We start from the raw sequence: 19,940 nt of genomic DNA, 5'->3' as shown, positions 1-19,940 counted from the left end.
TAATGGAATCTCCCTAGAAAGCTGCAGCTCAGGCCTTTCAAACCTTTGTGAGGCAAGAAATACTATTGTAACCCCTTTGGAGTTTTAAGAGCATGGCCCGTTTAAAATCTTTTTCCTGAGGCAGGGAGTGATGATTATTCCAGAAGGAGGAAGTGGGGAGTGGGGGGGGGGGGGGGAAGAGAGCAAGAGGGTGTGTGGCTGCAGCAAGCAGGCCCTCACAGAGTGAAGCAAAGCAAAAACCTGCCTGAAGCCTGGGAGGGACAGAGCAGCCAATCAGGGATACCCCAGGATAGGAGCCAGGAGGAGCACTGTGCCAGGGAGAAATCACCTGATGAGGACAGACTGGAGCTGGACCCAGTATCTCTCTTGCCCAAAGCTGCATGGGGCTGAGAGTACTGAGGCTTGTGACTCTGCATTGGGAATAAGGAGGGAGGCTGTTACTAGCTAAGTGGGGAGGTGGTCGCTCTGTGTAGCTTTGCAGAGAGCAGCAGAAGAGGGCACAGGAGGGGTTTGTTGGAGAAAGTTTACTGGCGCCAAAGATGAGTAAGAGCACCCAAGACTCACTGCCAGATTGGAACTTTGCCCAGGACTCCTGAACTCTGTGTGCAGACACATTGCTTGGTGTCTGCCCTTTCAGATTGTGGTACCACTGGGCCTTGAGTTGAATGCATCCCTGTTTTACTGCTCCCCCAATATTTCCCCATTTTTCTCCTTTCATCCCTTGGTGAATATTTCTCCTTCCTATATTCATTGTACTTTTCTTGCGCGCGTGCGTGTGTGTGTACTCTGAGGCGTTTGGAACAGGTGGCCCTGGGATGGAAGGGACTTTCACTGCTGCATTCCTACTCATGCTTTCTCTTGGCCATAGCTGCCTGGAGAGCAGACTCATCTTGGCCACCAGGGCGCTAAAGTTACACTGTGTTGAATTATCCTTTATCTTACTCTGTAACAAAAGATAACATTTATTTTAAGCAGGTTTAAGACCACAGACATTTATGGCTAGTGAGGGTACATCTACCCTGCAAAACACCCCACAGCAGCAAGTCTCAGAGCCTGGGCCCACTGCCTCAGGCTCATGCTATGGGGCTAAAAACAACAATGTAGACACTGCCACTCAGGCTGGAGCTTGGGCTCTGAGACCCCCCACCCTTCCCTCAGCAGTTTCAGATCCTGACCTTCAGCCAGAGCTGGAATGTCAACACTTCTATTTTTAGCCGTGTAGACAGAGACAGTTGACCCTGAGTTTTGAGAGTCTCAGCCATGGCTCTTTTATTTGCAGTGTAGACGTACCCTGAATGTCCAACTTTCATTTCAGTGTTTAATCATTCAAACATACCATTTATTGTCTTTTTATCCTTCCATCATGATTATCCCTGAACTGTGTGGGGCACACCCAAATTCTCTAAGCAGCAATATAATGAAACTAGACATGAAAATTATAGCTTGTTTTCAACTGACTAAAAAAAAGCTTGGAAATAAAAGTGATCCCACTAAAAAATTAATCCCACCTATTTTTTTTTTAAAAGTAGAATACAGCTAAAAGGTTACAATAGCAACTGACTGATGTCCATTCAGAAAAGAATTTGGTACATAAAAATACGCACATCAGTGTCCTGTTGCAACAGGCAGAACACAACAGCACATATTTCAGGTGAAATTTAGAACATTATTTTTGCTTTCACTGTTTATTTTACCATATTCAACAAGTTTATTTTCAACATAATCTTAAAGCTACTAATCATAAAATTCTGCTGCACAGTCAAGCACATGCGATGCCTTCAGACCTTCATTAAAACATCCTATTGAAAAATTTCTGTGCAACTATTTAGTACACAATTATCACCAGCCCTCTCTTTAACCACAGCTAAGCATGTCAGCTTCATACCATATTTGCATTTCAGATCAGGCAAGTTCTATCAGAGCAAAAACAAACCTGTGAAGGAATTCTGTGAGAAAGGCAAAGGGAAAACGAGCATTCAAGCCACTACGTTTTTTTCTCCAAAGGAAAATGATTTCCAAACGGCCACAGTCTTGAAAAAAAATAGTAACTGTGCATTTCTATCAGTCAAGCCATGAGCAAGACCAACGTGAGCAGCCTGAGATGAATATTGCATGAAGTATTTTGGAAATATAGTTCTATAGTTTGAGTATGACATGGTGCACCTGATGAAGAGGCTGTGGCAGCATGAGACTAGAAGATCTCCAGGAGTAGGGTGTTGGCCTGAGATTTTAGTTAAAGTCCCAGCTCCACTACATACTCCCTGCATGATCTTGGGCAAGTCACTTAGTCTCTCTGTGCTTCAGTTACCCATCTGTAAAATGGGGATAATAGTTCCCTACCTCACAGGGGTGTGATGAAGATAAACACGTGAAAAGATTGTGAGGCACTCTGATACTACAGTAATAGGGGCCATATAGGATATAAAAAAAAAAGACACACACACACACACACACAGAGCATACTCCAATAGACAATATAAAGTGGAGGAAGGAGTTTTGGGAGGAGTAATAGGCACTATGAAGATATTTTCAAAACACAACAGGAAAGACCGATTTGTAACTTTCTAATACTTTGAGTGCTTCCAAGCAATGGAAGTCCCATTATTCTGAAAGTTTAAAAACAGCTAGACAAAGCACAAGTAAATATTGGAAGGAGTAATCCACAACTGGTGGGATATAGAGTTGATTACCAGTAGCTCTTTTCCATCTGTAATTTTTACATTTTTGATTTCACTGACCTGTCTTGAACCCCTATGGTGGCAAGTGACTATGTTCAATATAGTCTCCTTCCTTTGGATAAACACAGAAGGATAGAAGATTAGGGTTGGAAAAGACCTCAGGAGGTCATCTAGTCCAACCCCCTGCTCAAAGCAGGACCAACACCAACTAAATCATCCCAGCCAGGACTTTGTCAAACCAGGCCTTAAAAACCTCTAAGGATGGAGATTCCATCACCTCCCTAGGTAACCTATTCCAGTGCTTCACCACCCTCCTAGTGAAACAGTGTTTCCTAAGATCCAACCTAAACCTCCCCCACTGCAATTTGAGACCATTGCTCCTTGTTCTGTCATCTGCCACCACTGAGAACAGCTGAGCGCCATTCTCTTTGGAACCCCCCTTTGGGTAGTTGAAGGCTGCTATCAAATCCCCCCTCACTTGTCTCTTCTGCAGACTAAACAAGCCCAGTTCCTTCAGCCTCTCCCCGTAAGTCATGTGCCCCAGCCCCCTGATCAATTTTGTTGCCCTCTGTTGGGCTCTCTCCAATTTGTCCACATCCTTTCTGTAGCAGGGGGGCCCAAACTGGACACAATACTCCAGATATGGCCTCACCAGTCCTGAATAGAGGGGAATAATCACTTCCCTCGATCTGCTGTCAATGCTCTACTAATGCAGCCCAATATGCCGTTAGCCTTCTTGGCAACAAGGGCACACTGCTGACTCACACCCAGCTTCTCATCCCCAGGTCCTTTTCTGCAGAACTGCTGCTTAGCCAGTCAGTCCCCAGTCTGTAGCAGTACATGGGATTCTTCCATCTTAAGTGCAAGACTCTGCACTTGTCCTTTTTGAACCTCATCAGATTTCTTTTGGCCCAATTCTCCAATTTCATTCTAGATCCTATCCCTACCCTCCAACATATCTACCTCTCCCCACAGCTTAGAGGACATGATTGGTTCTCTGTGTGAATTTCACTAATACAGATAAGGGTTAGGATTTAGGTTGTTAGTACAATAAACTGCATACACAAAAGTTTGCTTACCAGTGGAGACCAGCAAAAAGACCCAATTTAAAAAAAAATCAGGCCTGTACTGATTAACAGGGCAGTACATTTGTAATTATGATCGAATCCCATCATTTAAAAAAGGATTTCTCAATCAAGTTTTTCGAGGCAGGATTTTTCAGAGATTCTTAATTAAATATAATTTTAGCCAGCTTCATTGTGCCTATATTCACCCCATGTTATGGCTAATCTTGCTTTGTTATGTTCATTTTTTCCCTCAAACTCTTTGTTAAGATCTTCAGTGAGAACGGTAATGCAACTTGAAGGGGCTACAACACAACAAAATGTGTGTGTGCAGGATCAGGGAGAGCTATATTCCTAAAAACAACGTGACACTCCACTTTTTGCGCTAGCAAACAAAAAATATGCCTGCAAACCTTGAGTTCTTAGAACTGATCTAAAATAATAATAAGATATACACCAGCTTTAATGTGTTAGCTATTAAATATTTCAGTGATGATTCAAGCCAGAAGTTAAGCCACCACAAAAATGAAATCTATTCCATGGTTTTCTGGTTTGGATTATTGGCTGCTTCCAATGCCATTTAGTCAGTCAAGCTACTAACAGAGTAACTGTACTGTCTTCCACAAGGATAATTTTGGTTTGACTTAAGTTCTTCCTTAGATTTTTTTTGATGGGAAAAGAGTTCAGCACAAAATTATTTATATATGAGTAAAACCAATAGCCTTTCTAGGATGAAGGCCACTAATGCACTATGCACTTATCTCATATGGAAACAGATATATTGGCTTTCCATAGTTTTCACAAGTACACATATTAAGCTACCCCAACTTTATGGCATCTTAACCAATTAATTCCATAGCTCCTTCTCCTCCTCTAGAGACTTAAGAGCTACATACTTTGCCCAAAAAACTGCTGAGATGTTTTTTACAATTCTAGGTTTTTTAAAACATAGAAAGTAACTGCAGACATTCTGCATTCCACTTGCAAGAAAGAACATAAGAATGGCCATACTGTGCCAGAACAATGGTCCATCTAGCCCAGTATCCTATCTTCAGACAGTGGTTGGGGCCAGATGCTTCAGAGGAAATGAACGGAACAGGGCAATTTATTGAGTGATCCATCCCATCATCATGTCCCAGCTTCTGGCACAAGGAGGCTAAGAGATACCCAGACCATGGGGTTGCATCCAATGTTCCCTCTAATTTTTTTCATCCATGTGTGAAATAAATTTTGGTATGTGCAGATATGCGCCACCAGTAGAAACAAAAAACCTAGATATAATTTATATTTTAAAAAGTTACCATAGGAATAATTACTCCACCAAGGACAGGTTAGGCATTTTAGAACTCACTACTCAAAGAATTAAATTTAAATGTAAGAGAAATAATTATGGAATGCATAGATCAGTCAAAACACTAAAATAACACTCTTTGAAAGAATAAAATTAGAGTGTGAGTGTGAGCTGGCTGCTGCGGAAATCTCAAAAACAGTGTAAAAGGCACTCAGTCACTCATCCTTCATCGCAGCAGTACCAAGTCCTGAATCAGGCTGTGTCCCCTCTCCCCTGCTCTGCAGATATGGGATACAGGGGCGGGGGCAGGGGGACACCCTGATATCAGCACCCCCCACTCCACCCCACCCCCACTCTGCACAGCCAGCAGGAGCGTCCCAGGAGCAGCTACAGGACACAGCAACATCTGGGGAGGGGCACCCAAATACATGCTGCCAGCTCTGCACACTCTGCTAATCAGCTGGGCAGCATTTGAATCTCTCCTGAGTGTCCATGCAAGCACGCAGCTTACAGGGAACACAGGTTACATCCCTGATCATTTTGGCTAATAGCCACTGATGGAGCTACGTGCCACGAATTTATCTAATTCTTTTTTGAACCTGCTTATGCTTTTGGCCTTGCAAGGTGTAACCATGAAACACTATGTCTAGGAGCCAATGGTCTGAGGTGATTTGGGACCAGGCCGAACAGAAGGGACCAAGACGGTTGAGGAAAGAGTGGGGTGGATCCTGGAAGATGACTGGGGCAACGCTCTCGACCATACCTTCAAAACAAGGGCTTCTGGCCCCAGGAGTGTTTTGTGGATTGGGCTGCATGGGTGAGCGGGTGGAAGATGGACGATAGCATTTCTGTCCCTTCTTGCAGGTCACTGTTGAGACTGCCGAGGCCTAGGCAGCGGCCAGAACTGCTTTGTCACAGGCTGCGGCGTATGTATTCCCAGCGAGCGAAGGGTGGCCTTGGTGTCCTTCAGCCCACGCAGCCTCGCATCCTTCTAGTCTGAAGGAAGACCATTCCCATCGAATGGGAGGTCTTGGATGGAAGTCTGCATTTCCTGGGAGAGACCTGCAGTCTGAAGCCAGGAGCTGCGCCTCATCACCACTCCTGACACGACCACCCTGACTGCAGAGTCCACCACATCCCATGCCATCTGGAGGGAGCACCTGGCAGCCAAACCATGTGGAAGGGACTCCTTGAAATTATGGAGGGAGTCCCATAAGTTAAAGTTGTAACGGCCAAAGAGAGCCTGATGGTTCGCCACCCAAAACTGCAAACTGGCCGTCAAATAAATCTTTGTCCCAAACAGATCCAACCATTTGGCCTCTTTATTCTTGGGATCAAACTGGTATGCCCTGCTTGTCTCTTTCATTGGCCACAGAGATCACCAGTGAGCCTGGGGGAGGGTGGGTATAGAGGTTCTCAAACTCCTTGGCTGGGACAAAGTACTTCTTTTTGGCCCTCTTTGAGGTGGGAGTAATGGAAGAAGGAGTTTGCCAGAGACCCTTTGAAACCTTAAGGACACTACTGTGCACTAGTAGTGTGACATGGGTTGGAGTGGAGGCTGACAGAACATTAAACAAGATGTATGTCTATTCAATCATTTCTTCCACCTCCAGGCCCAAGTTCTCGGTCACCCGACACAACAGGGCCTGACGTTCCTTGAAATCGTCAAGCAGGCTTGCCCTCAAGGGTCCGGCAATCACCTTATCTGGGGATGAGGACGATAATTGCACCACTGTAGGGAGGTTCCAGGGCATCTTCCCCCGTGGGGGAGGGAGGCTTGGGGTAGGCACTGCTCCTTTTGCTTTGACCACTGGGTGTGCCTTGTGCACTGAGCCCGGTGCCATCAGTGATGCCAGCTGCTGCTCTGAGGTGGCAGCTGATGAGCGGTGAAAAAGGGGGCATCGGCATAACCGGCATTCCTCATGTGCCTCAATAAGGCCACTGGCCGTGCTGCCAAGTCAGCGCCGTTGAAGCGGCCTTGGGTGCCTATTTGTGCCGGTGCACACTAGGCAAGGGGCTGAACTGGGCTTCCGTGCTGGAGGAATCCCCTTCCGGTGACCATGGTGTGGCCGTCAACTCTTGGGTTTGCTTGCTGACCGTCACCATTGGGGACCGATGCCCAGAGCAAGGTGGTCAGTGCCAGTATCAAGGGGACTGGTGCCGGGGGGGACTAGAGACGCGACGAGGAGCACTCCCAATATGCAGGCGATTAGGACCTGTGCCTAGAAGGTGAGTGGCGTCGATAGTACGGAGACCAGTGTTTTGCTCTAGGCGATCTGCATCAAGACGGCGGTGACCATGAACGTGGCACCGGTGAGCACGGACGAGCCCCAAAGTGTCTGGGCTGCAACTCTGGCAACCTGTGGCGTGGAGGCAGAGAGCGCTGCTTTGTCTCGGGGGATTGGCGGCGCTCCACTGCCCCCCGAGGGGTCTTAGTGGCTGGCTTGCCCTCTTAGGAAGCCTTTGCCAATTCCTGGGGCACATGCTGCATTGATGGTGTGGGTGGAGGCCTGTGCTATGTTGGCACTGGAACAGCCTGTGAAGGTGTTGGTGTTGCCAGGGTTTTTGGTCCCAAGCCGCTCCTGGGAGTCGAGCTTTCATGGGGTTAAGGGTCCCAGCTGGCAAGGAGTGAGCATGTGACTCCAGAGTGGCCGGGCAGGCCGAAGCGGGTCCTTTGCCCGATGGCCCATGGCACTTTTGCTCGGTGCCAGGGAGCCATGCTTTTTAGTCTTCTTTTGGGCACCAACGATGGGGAACAGTGCCAAAATACAATACAAATAATAGACCTATATGCATAGTACAACAGACATTGCAGAACAGTAGCTATTGTACACCAGTAACCAGAGAAAAATAGTTATATATTGAAACATAAAACACAAAGTACAGGGCATCGTTACTTTAAAATCAGAGAGAAATCTTACACTGACACTGAAGATATTGGAAATGATTGTATTACTTACCAAACCAGCTATTGGAGTAGACAGACGATTGATCTTCTTAATGATGCCAGGTTTGATCTTGTTAATCAAACTAAAAATGAATGAAAACATTAACCATATGATATGCTATTATGCAATAATGTTAACATTTTACCCTAGGCGTACAAAAAATAAAAAATGTTTGTGACAAATTGTTTCTACATATTTCTGATTTAAATTTGAACCTATTAAAAAGAGGATCTAAAATAAGTTTATACTCAGCCTTTCCAAACATAAAAAGCAATCAGTCACAAACATAATCAAGAAGCAAGACTGCTGAGAATGGCAGAGAGAAGGCACAAAAGAAATAAGAAATGCATAGGTAAGTCGAAAGAAATGGATTCAGGTTCTTGCCACAAAAGTGGAGATTTTCATCAGAATCTAAGCTCTTCTGTTAAAAAAAATTCTTCTGGTTGAGAAGATACCAGTATTTTAATTTTCAGGCTGAAAAATATTTAGTTTGCACTGCACACACTATAATCACCATCACCAGATTAACTGAAAAAGAAAATTAATGTTTGTAAAATGGCTGTTTGTACACAAATAGCCAGTCTTTTATAATCAGCACAAAGAAAAAAAAGGGTTATCACTAAAAAAGTGTGTCAACATTTCTTTAAGATATGGTCAAAACTCAATGTTAAATACTTCAAAGCTTACGTTTGTCTAAAGCACACACCCAATGGAAGTCTGTAAGACTCAGTTTTAATACATTATGTCATTCACAATACAAAATAGGCTTCAAGAACCTGATTTTCAAAATCAAAAGCATGTAACCAGCATCCTTTTAAGCATATATGTGCAAGTCAGGTATTCATGCTTACATAGTCAAGCAATTGAGCCAATTACTCCCTTGGAGAATTAAATAATATTTTTATCATAAAAATGTCATGCAATTGTACTTTATTTAGGATAAAAGTTAAACAAATCATTAGGATAGCAAAACACACCCCTTTTTTAAAGGGTTGGAATAACTAGAGGGGGGGGGGAAATGGTTCAGTGGTTTATTCAATATAATTCATTAGTCCTGCATCTCTCTCATCCTGCTGCTGCATTCATGTGGACAGATCACTGCATCTGCATAGAGCACCAATGATGCCCATACAGTTCTGTGGGATGCACATAAAGATGCAGTTGCAGAAACAAGGCCTTAAAACTACCTGCTCTGCACAGATTACTTGCCCCTGCAGTATAGATTTCATAGAAAAACTATTAAATTCCAGTAATGAGATGGGAAAGGTAGGAAGAAAGATACTTTCCCTTCTTGAAAATCAGGTGGAATTTTAAGGCTTCAGGACTATTGGTATTCATATCTCAACATTTCAGTAAGTAGTCACTAAAAATAAGAGCATTTGAAGATTTTTTTTAAAAAAACTGTAACACACACACTGTTGGGTGGCCTTTCAAAGAATTATTTAGCTTCTGAATGCAACATTTTCATTTGTCTGTTTTTGGTGCAGGTGGTTTAGAACATGGGATGGCCTACAAGTAGTCTGACTTAAATGGATTTACCTTTCTGGACTACCCACAGCAAATTCAATGTATTATAATGAGAATTCAGTCTCCTTTACCTCAACCATTGCAACAGAGCCACTCTGAAACAACTTAGTAGTCTAGTATTTATTTTACTATTTGAATTTTTGCCCCCTATTGTACCACAGTGGAAATACCGTAGTTGGAAAACTTTGCCCATTTTACTCATAAAACCACCTTTCCTTCTACCTCTGAATATATGAAATTGAAATAATTTAAAAGCTATCTATAAATCTTAAATGAAGACTGGAACAAGTTAGTGCAATGTAACTACATTTTCAGAAAGCATTTTTTAAAAAAAGAACATTGTATGCTAAGTCAGCCTGCTCAGCAGAATTAATTTCAAGATGTATTTTACTGCATACGGCTATTAATGAGAGTTAAGCCGATTAGCTTCAGAAGAGACTCCCATCTGCCAAGTACAAATTATTCTTCCATTATTTTACCAAACATGACAATAATGACCACACTGCACCTTTCGGGGTCGGGGCGGGGGGAGGGGGGGGGAGACATTGTTTGGCTTGGCAGGGGAATAGCGCAGGGAATAGCGCTTTACGGGCTGGTGGAGCAAGGCTCAGAAGCTGCTGCAAAAAGGGGGAGTGGGTCAGAGTAGTGAGACATCCCCAGGGACCAGAAGGACTGGGGAGTTTAAAATGGTCAAGTCCAGTGGGAGAAGTCCCTTTTCCCCAGACCAGATGGAGCAGCACCCACCCTCCCTGCACTTGAAGTGGCAAAAATTACCAGGTTTGGTGAGGACCTGCTGTGGGCATTGCACTAATTATGGCTTTCTAGGGGGACTGGGAAGGAATTTTTCCCTCACCACTAACTTGGCATAGGTGGAGGGGATTTTTTTCACCTTCCCCACAGCAAGTTCAGAGAGGGCTTTGTTATGGTGAGTAGGGAAGGGTGTTAGGCTATGGTGTCACAACTCATTGTGTAAGAGTGGGGTGGACGTCCAGTGCAAGTACTCCATAGGAAAAGCACACAGTGACCAGATAAATGGCTTAGAAAAGGATGTAAAATGGAGGTGTTGGTTAAAGGAACGGAACCGGGTGGCAGGGGGCACATATCAGGGCTCCTATAACTGGCACGGCAGGGAACCAACCCGCTTTCTCATAGCCCACCCACCTTAACCCTCGTTTGGGGGGAGGGGGGTGAATAGTAAGGTCCCAGCAATTGGTTGGCTGGGGAACCTGGATGGAAAAAGAGCCGGGGCTGGCAGAAGTCTCCCCAGGTAGATACTGAACAAACACGGAATTACCTACACTGTACAATTTTATCTGCCAGGTAGTCCCAGACAATAATAAAGTTGTGACCAGATTAAAACCATATCAAGTGTCTCCTGACCTTCTTTTGGTATAGCTGGATGATGAAACTAGCAGAAGATTTTAGAAAATATCTGTTCAGAGTTCTAACGCTGAAAGAAACATTTTAGCTTTATTTTTAAAGCTCACACCTCATTTTTGAATCCACACTTCTCTCTCACTATATTTCCAAGATTCCATCTAACTGTTCAGTTTGTTTTTTAAAACAAATGTTTCCAATTCATGATCATTTTGAACTAATTAGTTGTTACTGCAATGTAAGAAGTACACTTTAGAAAGATATGAACCACGTATTCTATTGCATCAGCTCTTGTTCTACTCCAGGTTTCTCAACATTTTTCTTTGAGGCCGCCTCCCCAGCATGCTATAAAAAGTCCATGGCCCCACCTTTGCAACAACAACAACTGTTTTTCTGCATATAAAAGCCAGGACCAATGTTGGGGGAGAGGGAGCAAGCAGGGCAATTGCCTGGAGCCCCACGCCACAGGGGTCCCCGCAAACCTAAATTGCTCAGGCTTCAGCTTCAGCCCCAGGTGGCAGGGCTCATGGCCCGGGGCTTCGGCTTTTTTCCCTGAGCCCCAACAAGACTAACACTGCCCCTGCTTGGGGGATCCCCTGACACCAGCTTGCGGGCCCCCAGGGGGCTTCAGACCCCTGGTTGAGAACCACTGTTCTACTCAACATCTGATTGAAGCAGCATGAGGAAAGGACAAGTTCTCCATCTCTACTGTGGTTTTTACTTTTAAGAAATCATAATTCATTGTTCACTTTGCTGATCAACTCCTGTATCCCGCAGGGGAAGATGGAGGAAGCAGCCAGAAAAATAGGATGGGAAGGAGAAGAGTGGAACAAATAAAATAAATAAATAAATAAAAAAGACAGAAAGGAGAGAGAAGACAACAAATAAGGACAATGAGAGAAATGCAGAACAAGTTGCACTGTTTCTGCACTTTCCATAATCATTGTTTATGGTACGTACAGAGAGAAACTTAAAGGCTTGGAAATACATATTTTGGTAGCCCATGTAAACTAATATTCCCCCATGCTAACTCATCTAAAAATAATTTGAAGACACAAAGTGCAATTTATTTTTTTAAAATATTCTACTAGGAATTCTTCTGCTCCCACCTAGATATTTCCTGGTATTTTTGGCATTCTGATTACTTTTACTCCTGCCCTAAAATCCTTGCGGATTAATGCTGCTTGCAGTCCTGGGATCTTGCACTGCTGGAGTTTTCTTTTTCTTTAAAAAAAATGCAGGGACAGGGTTAAAGTTCTGGAGCACTTGTGGCACCTTAGAAAGTTCTATTACTCTGACTCACTGTTAGCTCCATGCCAGTAACTTGGAAGTTTCCTCTAGAAACATTCCAGCTACTAGGGACAGTGAACAATCATAGAAATAGTCAAGCTGATGGTGCAGTTATTTAAGTCAATAGAGTGAGTGAAGAGAGGAGGAAAATTTATACCACATCATCTGTGTCAATGGTTCATTTGAACTAAAACTATTCATATTGATTTAGAGTGCTTTAACATTTTTAAATTTTTCAAACATAAATTAGAAGAGAATTTTGAAACAAAACAAAACAAAAAAAATCAAAGAAATCAAAATGTTTAGACTTCCTTGGTAGGTAGGGTTTTGGTTTGTGTGTGTTTTGGTTGGTTGTTTTTTGTTTTTTTTAAATATGAATTTGGCAAAAACAAGGATTCACAAACTATTTTGTTGTTTCCAAATCAGCATTTTTTGCTAAAAATAAATTTGGATGAAAAATTTCACCCAGCTCTAATAGTAAGTACCACTTGGAGAATATTACTGTTTCCCATCACCTTCCATCTTCGACAGTGTCGTCTCAGACTGCCAAGTAGTATATTTAATCTAATCTGCTCAGATATTGTTTGCAGCCAAGGAAACATCAGTTGAACAAAATATTTGAGAGAAAAATTGGTCAATTTCATCTTCATTAGTGAATAGATGATATATTTAAGCTATGCAGTTTTTACATTAATAGCAAACATTTTCCATACTTACTCGCACAACAGGACTCCGTTTTCTAAAGCTGCTCGAAAATCTTTGGTTCCAAAACTTTTCCCAGTGACTGCCTATAAAGAAAATAACAGTGTTAATTTGTCTTTTAAAAATAAATTACAACCGGGCTAGCAACAGATTGAGAAGTAGTATTACAAGACTCAGGACTTCACAGTCAGAAATTTATATCCATAGAGTTCTTTGGAAGTAATATCATCAATAAAACTTAAACATTCAAAGGAATGCACGTTTGGTTTTTTATACCTCATAAGAAGAGTTTACATTTAACTATATCAGGAAATTCCATCTCCTTCAGCATGAACCAATTTCCAACTACACACTGGGAATAGCTACTGTTATTTTCTAATGTAAACGATTGCTGTGAAGTGTGCAAAGCATGGTAAATTTGAAACAGAAGAACTAAACAATTTCCATGTTTCCCAGCTATTTTCACAGTTTGTATACACACCCTTTTCTAAAACTATGATACATAGTACAGTGCAGAATTTTCTAGACAGCGGGTTTTTCAACTATATTTGTAAAGGAGAAATTAAAGCTTGCTATCAACGTTTGACTTATTCCATCCAGGCTTTACTCAATATAGCCAAACTGATACCTATTTTTAGGATGAGTTGTGGATCTTTACTGATGTGACTTTTTAAAAAAAAATTAAGGTGGGGAAAGAGAAGTTAGTAAATTAAAGGGGAAATGGAAAAAATATAAAGCTTTTAAGGACCTGATCCTGCAACGATAAATGTGCATAACATGTGAGTAGTTCCACTATCTTCAAATCATTGTTCCTAAATAACCAAATGAGAATTTACATTTAAAAAAAGCTTTCAGAAAGTTAAGTTTTTAAATTATTTTTAAACTGTGTTATGTCATGTTTATTTCCAAAGTGGCTATTGAGACAAACAAACCAGATTATCAAATAGAAAAATGAATACATTATGAAGCTCTTCCTGTTTGTTTGGGAGGGTGTCATGTGTTATTCCAGAATTCACAACAAATAACTAGGCAGGAAGACAGGGTGTTCACTTCTAGATAAGAAACTTCAAAACCATAAACATTCAGAAAAACAAACAAACAATCTTGTAACAAAAATAGTGAAACTTGTTCTTCTAGATAATGTATATCATTTTCCTGTTTAAAAAAATGGTTTCAGCGTGTGCTTGTGTTTGAGACTATCGACTTATAGCTGATCAGTTAGTGACATCACTTTAAGAGATATTAAAGTTTACCGAGTATCACATCTGAAAGCAAGTTCAAGTAGAAGCACCCGCCCTGCCCTCCCCAAACATTCATAGGCATTTGTGATACACTTAACCTTATTTTAGTACCTTGTTCTCTTTCAACCTGTTTTACATACAATGAGGAACATTTTCTTCTTATATTGATTGTATTACTTACATTAAAGATTTAAATATAGACAGTTTATATAAGAGTTTGTATTCCATAAATTAAACTAGGCCCCAGATTCTGCAAACACTAAATTTTAAATCACCTGCATTACCAAGTAAAAGTGAACTCTAGAAGAGTGGAGATCATGTTTGCAGGACTGGGACCTAGAGTTGTAGTTATGATTCAAACTCAAAAATGATAGGAGGCACTGATCTAGTTAAATATTGAGTAACATACCTAGGGGGCAAATTTTATCCTCACTTGGTCTGCTACTTCATTGATGTACATACTTAAAGTCAGGGCAGAATTTGGACTTAAATATGGACAGTTTATTCATAAAGCCACAATTGGAACTGTAAATGTGATATTTCTTCCAGTCAACACCGAAGTGGCTACAGGTGGATGTTTCACGAAGCTACAATGACTTATTGACCTATAACCCACAAACCATGCACATCCCAATGTTGAAATTCCGAACAAATTTAAAAGTTCGTAATTGAAAATCTCATTTGCAGTTAGAGTGACGAGGTGTCTGATTTTCTACCAAAACACCCGGTCAAAAAAGGACCCTGGCGGCTCCGGTCAGCACTGCCGACCAGGATGTTAAAGGTCCAGTCAGCGGTGCTGAGGTTATAAGGCAGGCTAGAGTCCCAACCTGTCCTGGCTCGCACCATGTTGCACCCCGGAAGCAGCCAGCAGATCAGAATCCTAGGCAGGGAGTCCACAGGGCTCTGCACTCCCATGGGCCAGGAACCGCTGGCTGCTTCCACGGCACACATAGTGCGGTGCCAGGACAGACAGGCAGGCAGGCAGCCTGCCTTAGACCCCTGCTGCGCTGCTGAGCAGAAGCCACCTGAGGTTAGCCCTTGCCCCAATCCTGAGCCCAACCCCCTGCCCCAGCCCCGAGCCTCCCCTAACCCAGAGCCTCCTTCTGCACACCAAACCCCTCATCCCCAGGCCTACCCCAAAGCCTGTACCCCCTCCTGTACCTCAACCGCCTACCCCTGCCCAGAGCTCCAACGACCTGCCCCAGCCCAGAGCCCCCCCAAACCTGGAGCACCCCCACCCCAGAGCCAGCACCCCCAGCCCAGAGCCTTCACCCCCTCCCACGGCCCAACCCCCTGCCTCAACCCTCCGCACTCCAAATCCCTTGGCCCCACCCCCCAGCCTGTAGCCCCCTCCTGCACCCCAAACCCCTCATCCCCAGCCCCACTCCAGAGCCCACACTTCCAGCCAGAACCCTCACCCCATCCCGCACCCCAACTCCCTGCCCCAGCCCGGAGCCCCCTCCCTGAACCCCTCATTTATGGCCGCACCCCCAGTTAGAGCCCTCACCCCCTCCTACACCTCAACTCCCTGTCCCAAGCCACTGAACGTGAGTGAGTGTGCGGGAGAGCGAGCCACAGAGGAACGGGGAATGTAGTGAGCAGGGGCGGGGCCTCAGGAAGGGGGCAGGGCTAGGGTGTTCAGTTTTGTGCAACTAGAAAGTTGGCAACCCTGTCTGCAGTAGTCAAAAAATACATTGCTCATTGAGACAGCAACTGTCTAACTCACTGAGAGAGTCCCTCCAGAACACAGAATTGGCTCTAGTGGCACAATGTGGGGAATCTTAACTTGTCATTGCTTATGCTGCGCCTGTTCTCTAAATAAAGAAAACTTCATTCTCCAGACCTGTCAATGGAGCACCTTTCATAACCACCAAGTTCACGGACACATGACAGCAGCTGGAAAGGACCCAACACTTTCCAACAAAAATTAGTCTGATTTCATTGTGAGGAGTTTGCAGAGGTTTGCATTAGACTTCTGGACTTGTTAAAATTATAAATCTAAAATTAAAAGACAGTTTGCACTAGACACATGTTAGCCTTTTAAATTAATTCTTTTTACAGCCCCTAAGGCATCTGCATTAATGGTGCTATATATCTAGTGGAAACTGTCAAACTGATATATTTTAAGAAATTTTTAAATTCAGATAGGTTTACTATGAGATTCTGAATACTATAATAATAAAGAATAGTGTTGGAGACAAGGTGGGCGAGGTAATATCTTTTATTGGACCATCTTCTGTTGGTGAAAGAGACAAGCTTTCAAGCTATGCAAGAATGGTGTTGGCATTCAAATAAAACTTCAGCATGGCCAAATTAGAGATCCTGGATACTGACTTTAAAACTTGATCATGATGTATAGCTAACTTAAAGGCCCCCTCAGTGAGCAATTTAAAAAATTGATGGCTTGAGATTGAGAAACACCACATTTTCCACATTACACAGTTCACCATGTATTACTGGTCTCAAAACAGAAGTAGCCCATTTTACTTAAATTTTAATATTAGATTGTAAACTTTTCTGAGACGAGACCTTGTGCAGCGTAAGTATACCGGGAAGCATCTAGCACATTATCCTTATATGGTAATACCTATCTGTTATAAAACCTATAATTATTAATTCTTTGAAAGTGGGAAGAATTATTGTTTTTACACTGTTTCCATTATCAACATCCTTTCTTGAACTGAATGGCACTTTATTGCTGTCATAAATATAAAGGGAAGGGTAAACCCCTTTAAAATCCCTCCTGGCCAGAGGAAAAATCCTTTCACCTGTAAAGGGTTAAGAAGCTAGTATAACCTTGCTGGCACCTGACCAAAATGACCAATGAGGAGACAAGATACTTTCAAAAGCTGGGGAGAGGAAGAAAACAAATCTCTGTCTGTCTGGGTGATGCTTTTGCCAGGGACAGAACAGGAATGGAGTCTTAGAATTTAGTAAGTAATCTAGCTAGATATGCGTTAGATTATGATTTCTTTAAATGGCTGAGAAATTAAGCTGTGCTGAATAGAATGGATATTCCTGTCTGTGTGTCTTTTTGTAACTTAAGGTTTTGCCTAGAGGGATTCTCTATGTTTTGAATCTAATTACCCTGTAAGGTATTTACCATCCTGATTTTACAGAGGTGATTCTTTTTATTTTTACTTCTTTTTTACTGTTTCTTCTATTAAAATTCTTCTTATAAGACCTGAATGCTTTTTTCATTGTTCTTAAGATCCAAGGGTTTGGGTCTGTGGTCACCTATGCAAATAGGTGAGGATTTTTACCAAACCTTCCCCAAGAAGTGGGGTGCAAGGGTTGGGAGGATTTTGGGGGGAAAGACGTTTCCAAACAACGCTTTCCTAAAAAATAAACCCAGATAAACGTTTGGTGGTGGCAGTGGAAGTCCAAGGGCAAAGGGTAAAATAGTTTGTACCCTGGGGAAGTTTTAGCCTAAGCTGGTAAAAGTAAGCTTAGGAGGTTTTCATGCAGGTCCCCACATCTGTACCCTAGAGTTCAGAGAGCGGAAGGAACCTTGACAATTGCTGAAGTGAATTCCCTTTTTCCCATTTTGCTATTGAGAAGGGGGAAAGAGTGTGGGAAGGAGACATAACTCAGCTATTGGAATGCCGAAATACCTGATTTTTATGCTGTGATTGTACTTCATAGTAGTACTAGACTGAAAGATTAAGGCCCAAGTTTGTAGGCAAGTTATTTAAGAACATATTATTGTATCCTTATGTTTTTACTTGAAACCTTGGATTATTTTAAGGTGCAAATGCACTTGTCACAAACAGGTTCTTTATATTCAGACAGCATCTTAGAGAGTTAATTAAGATGATATTGGTGAAGCACTTACAGATGGAGTTGTATTTAGTACAGGCAAGTATAGTTGACATCATAGAAAAATAAGATTCTGTGGTTTAAGCATAACCAAACAAACGTCTGAATTGTGCATACTTACAGCCTCAGAGCCAGTGCAGAACAGAACAATCCCCAATGCTGACATACTTACAACATTACAGAGACTGGCAAGAGTAAAGATAAAGAACAGTAAGTGGAGATCACCACAAAAAATAACGACAATTTGGGCTGCCACCTACTCACTCACTCCTGATGTATCACTTGTGAACATTCATGCATCAGGTTTTACACACCCCCATGATCATATTTACTTAGGTCTTGGCCCCTTATTCATGTGTTGCTTTCCGGGTACCATACTCAGGGTTCCGACTGCTGACATAAATTATTTGGGTCAATACTCCATTCAGACATTTCCCAGTGTTTTTGGTATGGTAATGCGGTTAACCTCTTGGTTACCCATAGTAAAAAAAATCCCCTGAAAATCCATTATTTCAAGCATAAACTATTCTTTTGCACTTAAGTGCTTTGTTAAAAACAAGTTGTTACTAAATCTTATAAACTCAGATTGAGCTGCTTATGCTAATTCTGACATCCCTTATGCTAAAACACTTCTAACTACTATAGGCCACACTGGGCCTTAGCTTATTGCCTAACATTAATATCCATCCAAACTGTATGTTCTCCGACTAGCATTTCAGCTATATTGGTTTCATTAATTATTTTAAAAATGCAATTTCACACACACACACACACACACACACACACAATCTGAAATAGGCTTGTTTCAGTGTCTCTCCAGGATCATATCCTGTGTCACAGGTCAAAAGACTGCATTTATGGAAAAATCTAAACTAATTGGCTACCTCTGATGGGTCTTTATTACTAGGGTGACAGTTTAATTCAAAAGGAAAAAATGTATTTTGATATTATGGTAACAATCTGTATGAAAAGAAGACCTTAAGTGAAGTAACACCATAACATGATATTGTATACCCTGTTACACATGGAATCAAAATACTTGAAATGTCAATAAAAAGTAAGTGATTTAAGCACTTCATTACTCATAACCATCTCTGTTCAATATCATCCTATTTGTTACATATCACTATAGGACAGCATGTTCAGATGTTAAGGATAAGATTTATGACTGACTGCAACATGTTCTGATCCTTAGTCCTTAAAACAGGCTATGCAGGGTATGGTGCATTTATGTAATGGGCATAACTGATTTAGGGACATGACCAACCATTTAGACCATGGGCATATCATCTGACCTACCAAATACCAAAGGAAATAAGATTTGTTCTTGCAAGATGATCCATCTCTGCACTTCATCAACACCCCCATCTCTTTTCAGATTATTCTCTTTTCCTGCTGACTACATATCCTAGTATCATTTCAGCATTTTGGGAAGAGACAAATGGAAAGGATATCAGTCAGGGGATTATTTTTTATGTTATATACACACACAGGGAAAGTGGGGGAGGAGAGGGCATGAGCACACGGGAGTAACTGCTGCTGCAAAAAATATTAATTTGGTTTTTTTTGGAGGAAGGTGTCCTCTCATACACACTTTATATACCTTTGCACTTACTGACGCCAGGCAGTTTAATTTTCAAATCAATCCTTAATTTATACATTGTTTTAAAATACTTATGTGAAAACCACACAGTTAATTTTATTAAAAATCTGAAAAATGCCTGGGACACATCAAATCATCCCGCTAAGGGTTTTTTGGGGTGGTCAGAATTGACTAGCCACCCACTCTGGACCAGCAGAGGATATTATTGAAAGCCATGGGCCAATTGAACAAAGTACACATGGCACAGAAGAATACATTAAGAATCAGTCTCGACAGAGAAATTATATCTGGCGAGGTTCTTTGGTCTGTGTTATGAAAGTCCAAACTAGATGTTTATAATGGTCCCTCCTCGTGTAAAAAAGGAAAGATGAGATCTGACATCATGCTGAAAAATGCATGA

At 42.1% G+C, this 19,940-nt stretch overlaps 1 protein-coding gene across 5 annotated transcripts in view; it reads right to left on the bottom strand.

The window, feature by feature from the left end:
* The window catches only part of LMO7 (LIM domain 7), a 181,778-nt gene that overhangs the window by 114,758 nt on the left and 47,080 nt on the right, over positions 1-19,940 (bottom strand). For all 5 annotated transcript variants that reach the window (XM_074962097.1, XM_074962109.1, XM_074962102.1 and 2 more), the window contains exons 2-3: positions 12,893-12,963; positions 7,994-8,063 (exon numbers count right to left, since the gene is read on the bottom strand). In XM_074962097.1, the coding sequence (XP_074818198.1) occupies positions 7,994-8,063; positions 12,893-12,963 (141 nt within the window). The remainder of the gene's footprint in view (positions 1-7,993; positions 8,064-12,892; positions 12,964-19,940) is intronic.

Source organism: Natator depressus, chromosome 1, assembly GCF_965152275.1.
Source record: "Natator depressus isolate rNatDep1 chromosome 1, rNatDep2.hap1, whole genome shotgun sequence".
Lineage (NCBI taxonomy): Eukaryota > Metazoa > Chordata > Testudines > Cheloniidae > Natator > Natator depressus.
The sequence above is the reverse complement of the archived record's forward strand: the minus strand, read 5'-3'. Positions and strand labels throughout refer to the sequence as shown.